The sequence below is a fragment of the Rhinoraja longicauda genome, chromosome 28 (assembly GCF_053455715.1).
Source record: "Rhinoraja longicauda isolate Sanriku21f chromosome 28, sRhiLon1.1, whole genome shotgun sequence".
Taxonomy (NCBI): domain Eukaryota; kingdom Metazoa; phylum Chordata; class Chondrichthyes; order Rajiformes; family Arhynchobatidae; genus Rhinoraja; species Rhinoraja longicauda.
The window spans coordinates 11,110,104-11,121,894 of NC_135980.1; the positions used below are offsets into that span (position 1 = coordinate 11,110,104).

General features: G+C 45.2%; 1 protein-coding gene across 1 annotated transcript; it reads right to left on the reverse strand.

Annotated features, from left to right (window-relative positions):
• Nucleotides 1–4,232: 4,232 nt before the first annotated feature.
• Nucleotides 4,233–10,689, reverse strand: vmac (vimentin type intermediate filament associated coiled-coil protein). Its single transcript, XM_078424184.1, has 2 exons — nt 9,913–10,689; nt 4,233–8,956 (listed from the first exon to the last, which is right to left on the reverse strand). The coding sequence occupies exons 1-2, from the start codon at nt 10,110–10,112 to the stop codon at nt 8,596–8,598; spliced, it is 561 nt and encodes a 186-aa protein (XP_078280310.1). The 5' UTR covers nt 10,113–10,689; the 3' UTR covers nt 4,233–8,595.
• Between the last annotated feature and the right edge of the window lie 1,102 nt (nt 10,690–11,791).

Below are 11,791 nucleotides of genomic sequence, written 5' to 3' on the forward strand. Positions count from 1 at the left end.
CCAAAGAAAATTTCTCACAATTTTATTCAATTCTTGAAAAAAATTATTTGGTAAAGGTATAGGCAGTGTTTGGAATAAATACTGTAACCTCGGAAAAATATTCATCTTAATACAGTTCACTCTCCCTAGCAATGTAATTGGAAGATTCATCCATTTCTTCAAGTCCTCCTCAATTTTTTTAATTAGTGGTTTATAATTTAGTTTATACAGATTATTTAACTTATTATCTACTTTAACCCCTAAGTACTTCATGCCTTCTTTTTGCCATTTAAACTGACTTTCTCTTTTACATTGATCATAATTACCTTCAGAAAGAGGCATTATTTCAGTTTTATCTTTATTAATTTTATATCCTGATACTTTCCCATATTCTTCCAGTCTGAAATATAATTTTCTTAAGGATTCCAATGGTCTAGTAAGACAAATTAAAACATCATCTGCAAATAAAGTAATTTTGTGATTTTCCTGATTAACTTTAAATCCTTCAATGTCTAAATCTGATCTTATTAGCTCTGCCAGAGGTTCAATGGCCAATACAAATAAAGCCGGTGGCAAGGAACATCCCTGTCTACTAGATCTTTCCAAATTAAATGATTGAGAAGATTGGCCATTTGTCACCACTTTGGCTTTAGGTTGTTTATAAAGAGCTTTTACCCAGTTAATGAAACCATTTCCCAATCCGTACTTCTCTAATACTTTAAATAAAAAATCCCATTCTAACCTGTCAAACGCCTTTTCAGCATCTAAAGCAACTGCTACGCTCAATTCCTTTCTTTTCTGTGCTAAATGTAAAATACTTATAAATCTTGCTACATTATCAGATATTTTCCTTTTTTTGACAAATCCAGTTTGGTCCTCTTTAACCAGCTTCGGTAAATATTCTGCCAATCTCCTTGCCAAAAGTTTAACAACTATTTTATAATCTGCATTCAACAATGATATTGGTCTATAAGAAGATGCATTTAAAGGGTCTTTCCCTTTTTTTTGAATTACGGTTATAATTGCCAGTGAGAAGGATTCTGGTAATGTAGAAGTTTTTTCCGCTTGATGTATCACTTCCATAAATACTGGTAACAACATTATCTTTAAATTTTTTATAGAACTCAGGCTGGAGATTTATTACTTGGTAAAGAATATAATACTTCCTCCACCTCTCTCAAAGTAAAGGAGGCATTTAGTCCCATCTGCTCATTAGAGATTGTTGGTAATTGTATCTTGGATAAAAAATTATTTATCTTAATTTCATCCTTTTCAGATTCAGAATGGTACAGATTAGTGTAGAATTGCTTAAATACCTCATTGATTTCTCTAGGTTTATAAGTAATAATGTTTTAATCCGTTCTAATTGAATTTATTGTTCTTGATATTTGTTCTTCTTTCACTTGCCATGCCAATACCTTGTGCGCTCTTTCTCCTAATTCATAATATCTTTGGTTAGTTCGTAATATTAGTTTTTCTGTTCTGTAAGTATGTAAAGTATTGTATTGAAATTTTTTATTTGCAAGTTGTGTTTTTTTCGTATCTGAAGTTTTCTGTAAGTCTTTTTCTAATACGGTGATTTCTTTTTCTAATCTTTCAGATTCCTTCCTATAGTCTTTCTTTATCTTAGATGAGTAGCTTATAATTTGGCCTCTCAAATAAGCCTTCATTGCATCCCATACAATAAATTTATCATCAACTGAATTTAAATTTGTTTCCAAAAATAATTCAATTTGTCCTCGAATAAAATCACAAAAGTCTTGCCTTTTCAATAGTAAAGAGTTGAGTCTCCATCTATAGACTTACTGTTCTTTATCTGGCATCGTAATTTTCATTAATAATGGTGAGTGATCCGATAACAATCTAGCCTTGTAATCTATTTGTATTATTCTACCCCTTAATTGAGCTGAAATCAAAAATAGATCTATTCTAGAATATGTATCATGTCTATTGGAATAAAAGGAGTAGTCTCTTTCCCTGGGATGGCTTTTCCTCCAAACATCTATTAAATTTAAATTTTCCATTAAATTCAAGGTTGTCTTCGCTGCTCTTGTCCTTGTCGTTGTCCTTGATGATCTATCCATTACTGGATCTAAACAAAAATTGAAATCTCCCCCTATCAATATATTTTCATGTGCTTCCGCCAGATTTAAAAAGGTACCCTGCACAAACTTCTCATCATCTATATTTGGTGCATATATATTCATTAAGGTCCACAATTCTGAGAAAATTTGACAATGTATCATTACAAATCTACCTACTGGGTCACTTACAATATTTTGTATCTTAATTGGTAGGGTTTTCTTAAATAGGATAGCAACCCCTCTTGCTTTTGAGTTAAAAGAAGATGCGACCATACTTCCTACCCAATCTCTCTTTAACTTTTGATGCTCTTTTTCCGTTAGATGTGTTTCTTGCAAGAAAGCTATATCTACTTCCAATTTTTTCATCTGTGTTAAAATTCTCTTCCTTTTTATCGGTCCATTTAACCCATTCACATTATAGCTTAAAAAATTTAATGTGTTATCCATTCATTCCTTTTTTTTTTTCCTTTTCCTTTTTTTTTTCCTTTTTCCTTACCTTGATACCTCTTCCGGTATTTACATTGTGCCGTATTTCAGTGTGCTCCCCTCCATAGTCCAGGTATAAAAACAGAAAAGAAATAAGAAAGATAGAGAAATAGACCCTCCCTCTAATGTTGTTAATAAATAGATTAGCAACATTACCCCCCTCTATTATACGAGGTGTGGTCCGCACCACACTTGTGCCCATGATTATGGTGGAGCATCCACATTCTCCAACCCCCCCGATATATCAAGTACTTCTAAAAATTAACAATCCTTAATATAGTTAATCCCCTCTATAGTATACAGATATTATTAATAATCAATCATTCATGAATCTTCTTAAGCATTTCTCGATGGCACTTCTTCCGCATACTCTTCTGCTTTGACAAAGTCTTAAAAAAAATAAAAATAAAACTTTCCCCCCCCCCCCCCCCCCCCGTGGCAGTGGCAGTGGCAGTGGAACCATCCACAGTCGGGGCGATTGAAGCTCCCACAGCTGGCGGTCGAAGCTCCCGCGTCAGATTAAAGAAACACATGCTTCAACCAGCAGACAGATGCTTCCACCTCACCATGAGCAGATACAGGGCAGTGGTGCTCATCTTCACGAGCAAGTGAATAGGTGGCTTTAGGGAGCATTGACCAGCAGCACTCAATGAATAACAGTGGCACATCCAAACATATGACACTTGCAGAAGTAGCAACCAGTAGTTCGCTCAGCCTTCCTAAATCTGCTTGTAATCAACAACAAGCCCATGACAAGACTCAGAGGGGAAGGTATCAAATGCAGCAAGATGGATCTAGAACACACGACCTGAAGGGGCTGCAAAATAGATTTGATGATTTTTTTTTAAGGATATATTTGGGAAAAGGTACATGGGTGTAAGGGGATAGATACAAAAAGCTGGAGTAACTCAGCGGGACAGGCAGCATCTGCAGGAGTATGGCAGGCCACAAGTAATTTGGTAACTCTTCAAATAGTAGTGTAGGCACAGTTGGCTGATCGGGCCCCTGCTGTGGAGTTTGGGTTTATTGATGTGTCACAACTCAATGTTCTAAGGTTACAGAGGAAGGTTCCCCAGCTTCCCACAGATGTATATGCCAACGTGCTGGCGAGTTTTGATCTTTCCGGCAACTGATTTCCTAATTCCGTTGCCATGCCTGATCCAGACACAGACGTGAATTCAATGATAAGAGCTGAATATTGACATTACGCCTTTAAGAAATCCTACTGTTGATGCTGGTTGATGTTGATGCCTCTTGGATGCTGAGAGTCTGCTGGAGTGCTGTGGTCACGAGGCACGGTAGCGCAGCGGTAGAGTTGCTGCTTTACAGCGAATGCAGCGCCGGAGACTCAGGTTCGATCCTGACTACGGGTGCTGCACTGTAAGGAGTTTGTACGTTCTCCCCGTGACCTGCGTGGGCTTTCTCCGAGATCTTCGGTTTCCTCCCACACTCCAAAGACGTACAGGTATGTAGGTTAATTGGCTGGGTAAATGTAAAAATTGTCCCTAGTGGGTGTAGGATAGTGTTAATGTGCGGGGATCGCTGGGCGGTACGGACTTGGAGGGCCGAAAAGGCCTGTTTCCGGCTGTATGTATATGATATGATAAAAATCACAGAACATACAATTTAAACACAGACCAATATGGGAACTCGCAAAAATCATTTATAAAGTTATTGCATAGTTTTATAAAAGGCACCGCTTACCAGTTTTCTATCTACAAACAATGATCAAAAATAACCCTGAGCAAGTGTGGTACATTCATCCAGCAAACTTAATAAAATAAATTTTCATCATAGTCCCAAAACCCTCCAAACAAAACTTTATATTTTATACAAACATGACTTATGCAATCATTAAACCGTGCTTCTTCTTCCATTCTTGCTCCATCTCCTATTCCCTGACTATCCACTGCTGGATATAAACATAACTATCGTGAATATTTTCTCCTCAACGCTAAGTGCTGATGTTTTTGGTAAGCACGTCAGAATAGTGTTCAAGCTACTTGCATTTTAATAATGTATCATTGCAGTGAAGCACAATAAGGGATCTGAACACTCTTGACTAAGATGAAGGATAGCGTCTGTTCTTGTCAGTTTAATATCGGATACGTCCCCCAGCCAGGGACCATGGATTATTGCATATATCTACAACTAAACAAAAAAAACAAAATCCTTAGACCCAGGAATCTTGTCCAACCACTATATTCAAAGAACATGCCAAATCAGCTCATTGTATTTTTGAGAATTTCCCCAGTCTAAAACTGATGGCTGCAGTTACCTACGCTGTAAGATACATTTTTAAACTAAAAAGGCAGCGAGATATAAATGAACCAAAATAGAGTTACAGCAGATTCACATAATAATGAAATTCCAACATTATGTAGCTCTAGTTTCCAGAGAATGACTACATGAAAAATTATTTTTTATATGACCAAAACCTAGATTATAAAGATTTGTGAGTGATTAAATTATCATTGGCTATGCTAGAACGATTATATGAAGACTATTATTGATTACACAGAATAATGGAACCATATGGATATTGTAAAGTAACAGTCCTTTTGAAGGTTATTGCTATACTACTGGATATGAGTGATAAATACAGAATGGTTATATAAGTACAACTTGACTGACAATTAGCATTGCTCTAAGCAGTCATTAGCTTTTAGAGATGCGATTTATACATTAACCTTGTTGTGATTGCACACATCCTCTATTTTCTTTGGTGGTGGGAGGGGCAAGAGGAAAAGGATCATAGACCATGTGCAAAGTGCTGCTGACAATGAACAATTAAGGAGAAACCTCCACCCCAGATCAACAATGCGACATCAACCAGTTCCCCTCAGATACAACTGTGCAATTCTTCACCAGTTACCATGAACTAGATTGAGGAATCTGGTTGGAGGTAGATGCCAAGGCATGCCACCGCTTTTAAAGACGCTGAGATATCTCAATGCCGCGGCAGCAATAAAATGGCGCACCAACTGAGTATATTGGCTAAGTGCCAGGACTCCTGCGTGGGACAGCCTGCATATTCTTCACTGTAGAGAGGCCGTCTTCAGAAGTCACTTGCCATTAGGATGTTGTTACATTTATAAATTATATATTCAGGTACACAAATGTGGCCTCGGCTGCTGCATTCGAGGGCATCCTCAGTCCCATTCCAAACCAAATCAGAGCTACACAGGAGACAGAGTCCAGTGAAATGAGTGCACACTGCGAATCAGTCAAACCAAATACCCCAAACCTGTACCAGCAATTCCAAATGTCACATTTGGAAAAAAAGTAAAGTAAATCTCAAATAATCCAGCACCCTCTGGACTCTGGTGATGATGCACTCTCAGATTTTCTAAATATTGGATGTCATGCCTATTACTGCCCCATTATTCTACACTATTTTTAGATGTAACAAATTTAGTATAATACATTTTTTCAGTAAGTGGTTTTAAAGTGAGCTGGGGCAACAGAAGCCTGTGAGTTTACAAGGACCTGAGGAATAAGGCCCCGGCGAGCTTATAAGGTGTGTGGGAAACATCATCTAGTACCCTCAATTCCAAACCTACAGAAGTTCAGAATCATCATATAGTGAACTATCAGCTTTACTGTATTGTGAATAACTGGATGTGTAGGAAGGAACTTCAGATACTGGTTTATAATGAAGAGAGATGCTAACGATAGGGGGGGGGGGGGGGGGGTGCTGAAGGAATTCAGGAGTTACATGAAATTAGAGAAATCAATGTTCAAACTGGCCCAAGCAAAATATGTTGGCATGCCTGGTAAATTGAAATTCGCTTGACCATAGAGATAAGATCATTGCTGTGCAGATGAGATGGAATAAAGTGCATACATTTCAAAGTGAGTGGGATGGGAGGCAAGTGCTGGAATTAATATGTATTCAGTATAGCCAAAAAAAGCATCTGATTGCAGCAAAGGCAAGCAACATACAGTGGAGCTGGCATTTATTCCCCTGAGTTACTGGGTTCCCAAGCCATGTTTCTATGTGGAGGGCGGAATTCAATCCAATGTGGGAGGAGACCGGGCAACTGTCGGGTTGCAGGTCACCAGCTCACTTCAACATCAAATGGAAGAAATAAATTACATTTATAAAGGAGCTTTCATTGATCCAGAATCGGTTGAAACACCTTCCAGTCTGGAAAGCACTTTTGAAGTTCCTTCTAAAGGTCAGAAGTACAGCTGCCAATTTCCATGCAGGTAATAGTAGTGTGATAGGGAACAGGTGGCCTGACGGGTATTATTTAGGATTAAACACAAACGCAAAGGTCTTTCTGCACAAAACCTATAAGCAATTGGTCCATTCTACAAAATGATGATTAACGCACTGACACCGTTACTCACTACTCACCAACTTACTTGAAAGATAATTACCCACTTTTATTTGTTTGGTTTTAAGAACCTGAGGTAGGAATGACATAACCTTCAAGAGTCCTGTGATTTGAAGATGGAATTTCCTTTTTATATCCACTGTTTTTAGACAGGGAAGCAAAAGAGATGCGTGTCCTGTACCTGGATGTAGTTAACCACCATTACACATTCAACTTGTCACCCAGTTACTTTAGTGAATTACGTGTGACCTGCATGGAGTTCCCGTGCACCACTAGTGCAATGATGAATCCAGGAAACCAGTTTAGGTTTTGCTGAATCGATCTGAGAAGTGAAAGAGAGGCAGTGGGTGAGTGGAGAAAGTAAATTAGAGTCCCCATTAAAACAGGCGTCCTGTGCGTTGTGCAGGGGCTCACAATGGCCAATTACAGAGCAAGAGGAAAGAGAAACAATATTATCTATACAATATTATCAGAAGAACCTTCAGATTGTTATTGCAGGATTTGAATCCAGGTGCAAATGATGCAGGATCCATCTGCACAATGTGCTTTTTTTGTGTCTGTGTTATTGGGATAATTGACTGAATAAGCCAACGAGATGAGATTGCTAATAGTCAAGAGCCCAAGAACCACCTCCGTTGCTGCTCCTGTTCCACTGCTATCACTTCATAGGAAGTTAGTTGCACACTTGTAAGCGGCAGTTCTGCAAAGTGCTGGGCAGCAGGAGAACAACAGCAGGGAAGCAATCCCCACCCTCATGACTTTGGCTATCTAGTTAAATCTTGTGACAAAGTGTTATCAACTTTAAATTCTTGATGATGGAGAGACAACAGAACCCAATATTTAAGTAGATGCAGATTGCACTCCACTTTGTAGCAGATAATTTGGGCAATTATCAGGACAAGGGGCAGCAGGGACATGTCAGACACAACAAAGTTCGAAGTTCCCTGCATTCTTGGCCAGGTATCAATCTTCAATCTCCAACAATGCAGCAAGCAGCTCAACAAGTGGAAATGTTCACCACTGCACGAGCAGTAGAATCTATAAACACTACCTTGCCAGCTAGCAAAAACTGTCAATGTATTTGGGCTGGCTTTAAACTCAAGTCCTGAAGACAAAGAACAATGCAACAAAACCAGCTCCCTAACAAGCCAGCACTCCTCACAAATGGCTGGATTCCCAACGTGGAAATAACAATCCCATTACAGCAAATGGTACTTAATCACCCAACACACATTGTAACCAATAAGAAACTCAGGGACATTCCACATACTCCAAACCCTGGAGGAACATAGAAGGAGAAGTGGCTGGACCTGGGGTTTGCCTTTTGTGCTCTACGAATAGGTCACCTCTTCTCCCTACTGTTGAATCAAAGATCATGGTGCTCAAAACCAAGCCTGAAATCTGAGTTACCCCAACACCAATGTTTACCGCATTAAGAAATTGAAAAACAGTGTTAACAGTCCACTGTTCTGAAGGCCACGTTCTTTATAGTGAGGTAAATTTCCATCAAATCCTAGTAGCTTTGGAATGAAATGTCAGCAAATCCAACAATCGGATTACTTGGAGTGAAAGAGAACGTTTAGCTTCCGCTTTCTCAACTAATGCTTCATGATCACGGGTTTTGGTGTGGCTTCTAGATCTGCAAACTTAACAGGCACTTGTCGGCTCTTCCCAGCATCATTCAACTTGGATCAGGTGCAGGTTTAAACTGTGGTCCCAAAGATCGAGTCATCCTGGTCCAGCTCTTCAGTGTCATCCTCACTGACAGAGAAATTCCGGTCACTGGGGCTGGTGTTCATTAACCCGTTGGTGACTGAGTGAAGGGAGTCTGCTGGGTGTTCAGGGAAGGTGGGATGTGGAAGACGGACGCTATGTGAGTGTTCAGCTTCAGCCATGTAGGACAGCAAGTTGTCAAGGAGGGGTCGGCTGCGGGTGATCTTATCCAACAGTTGACTGCGATGCCTCAGCTGGGCAATTACATCATCCTTCTCCTTCATCAGCGTATGTAATCTCTGCACCGTCCCTTGACAGTCCTGCAGCTTCTCCTGTACATCCACCATCTCCCTGCAACAGATTCAGTGTTATCAGCTTCAGCTCCACTGTTATACTGAGCTCCATTCAGTCTATACTTTCCAGTTCTTTTCCATCTATCCTCAACCTCCCACGCTAAATCCCAAGCACTGGCAGCCTCTCTCATCACCACACCTCCCCTCTTACTCCCTCTTTGCCACTACCAATCTCCCACGACACTCAAAACCTGCTCACCATTCACTACACTTCTCACCCTCCCCCCCTCCTCTCACACTTCACGCTCTCCCCAACACCTCACTCCTCCCCCTCCCACCTCACCCGTCTCATCACACATCCCCTCTCCTCTCACCTCACCCCCCCACACCTCTCCCCTACCCTCACACCTCAACCCCCTACCCTCACCCATTCCCCTCATTTCTTCCCTTTACCTCACCCCTTCCCCTCACACTTTCCCTTCATCCCTTACTTTTACCTCAGCCCCTTCACCATCCCATCTCATCTTCCCCTGGCACCTCACTCCTACCCTCCCCTCAGCACCCTACACACCCTGCCCTCCCCTCATACCCTACCCTCTCGTCAGCCTCTCCCCTCACACCCTACTCTCCTCACACCCTACACTCCCCTCACCCTCTCCCCTCCTCACACCCACCCCACCCTCTCCCCTCTCCCCTCTCCCCTCCCTCACACCCTCCCCTCCCCACCCTCTCCTCTCACACCCTCCCCTCCTCAGACCCTCTCCCCTCCCCTCCTCACCCTCTGCCCTCCCCTCCTTACACTCTCCCGTCCCCACCCACTCCCCTCCTCCCTCAGCCCATCACACTGCCCTCCCCCTTCTCCCCACCCTCTCCCCTCCTCCCCCTCTCTCCTCACACCCTCCCCTCAGATCCTCCCCACCCTCTCCCCTCCCCACCCCACCCTCTCCCCTCCTCCCTCACACTCTGCCCTCCCCTCCTCCCTGTCCCCTCACACCCTGTCCTCCCACCGCTCACCGGTCCTTGCGCTGGGCCAGCTCCCTGACTGCGGCCTGCAGCTCCCGGTCTTTGCCCATCAGGCGCTCGGCCTGCTCCCGCACCGTGCGCTCAGCCGCCTCCAGCCGCTGCTCCAGCTCCGTCACCCGGCGGTGCACGGCCGCCAGATGCGCGTTCGCCTCTTTGATCTGCACCGAACCGAGCATCGACATCTTGCGCATCAGTCCCGCCGGCGGAGCAAGGCCCCGGCTCCCGGCTCCCGGCTGCAGGCTCCCCGCGCACGCGCCGGCGCCGGCTCAGCGGCCTCGCCGCCCCCGGGAGAGGGCGCAGTGAACCCGGTCCAGTGTGGGGACCCGGTCCAGTGTGGGGACCCGGTCCAGTGTGGGGACCCGGTCCAGTGTGGGGACCCGGTCCAGTGTGGGGACCCGGTCCAGTGTGGGGACCCGGTCCAGTGTGGGGACCCGGTCCAGTGTGGGGGACCGGGTATAATGTGGGGGACCCTGGTCTAAGGTGGGGGCCCGGTCTAGTGTGGGGGACCGGGTCCGATGTGAGGGACCGGGTCTAGTGTGGGGGCCCGGGTCTAGTGCGGGGGACCGGGTCTAGTGCGGGGGACCGAGTCTAGTGCGGGGGGCCGGGTCCAGTGTGGGGGACCGGGTATAATGTGGGGGACCCTGGTCTAAGGTGGGGGGACCGGGTCTAATGTGGGGGCCCGGGTCTAGGGTGGGGGCCCGGTCTAGTGTGGGGGACCGGGTCTAGTGTGGGGGCCCGGGTCTAGTGTGGGGGCCCGGGTCTAGTGCGGGGGACCGGGTCCAGTGTGGGGGACCGAGTCCAGTGCGGGGGGCCGGGTCTAGTGCGGGGGGCCGGGTCTAGTGCGGGGGACCGGGTCTAGTGCGGGGGACCGGGTCTAGTGCGGGGGACCGGGTCTAGTGCGGGGGACCGGGTCTAATTTGGGGGACCGGGTCAAATGTGGGGGACCGAGTCTAGTGCGGGGGACCGAGTCTAGTGCGGGGGACCGGGTCTAGTGCGGGGGACCGGGTCTAGTGCGGGGGACCGGGTCTAGTGCGGGGGACCGGGTCTAATGCGGGGGACCGGGTCTAGTGCGGGGGGACCCGGTCTAATGCGGGGGGACCGGGTCTAATTTGGGGGACCGGGTCTAGTGTGGGGGACCGAGTCTAGTGCGGGGGACCGGGTCTAGTGCGGGGGACCGGGTCTAGTGCGGGGGACCGGGTCTAGTGCAGGGGACCGGGTCTAATGCGGGGGACCCGGTCTAATGTGGGGGGACCGGGTTTAGTGTGGGGGACCGGGTCTAATGTGGGGGACCGGGTCTAATGTGGGGGACAGGGTTTAGTGTAGGGGACCGGGCGTAGTGCGGGGGACTAGGTTTGGTTTGGGGTCGGGCGCCGAGTCGAGTGTAAGGGACTGGGCCAGTTTAGGGGACCGGGATCTGGGGGATCCAGGCATAGGGCATGCAGTTGGCCATAGTGTGTGGGATAGACACAAAGTGCTGGAGTAACTCAGCAGGACAGGCAGCATCTCTGGAGAGAAGGAAGGGGTGACGTTTCCGGTCGAGACCCTTCTTCAGACTGAGAGTCAGTGGAGAGGGAAACTAGAGATATGGAAGGATAAGGTGTGAACACGACAGATCAAAGCAGACGTTGATCAAGCAAAGGGAGAATGGTTCATTGTTTACACACAATAAAATTAATCAGCAGGACAGTGAAACTAGTCAGAGAACTTGGATGAGGGTGGGACGGAGAGGGAGGGAAAGCAAGGGTTATGTGAAATTAGAGAAATCAATATTCGTACAGCTGGGTTGTAAGCTGCCCAAGTGTAGTGTGGGGGTTTGGGCCTAGTGTGGGGGACCGGAAACCGGGCGTATGATCGGGAACTGGGTGGTAGA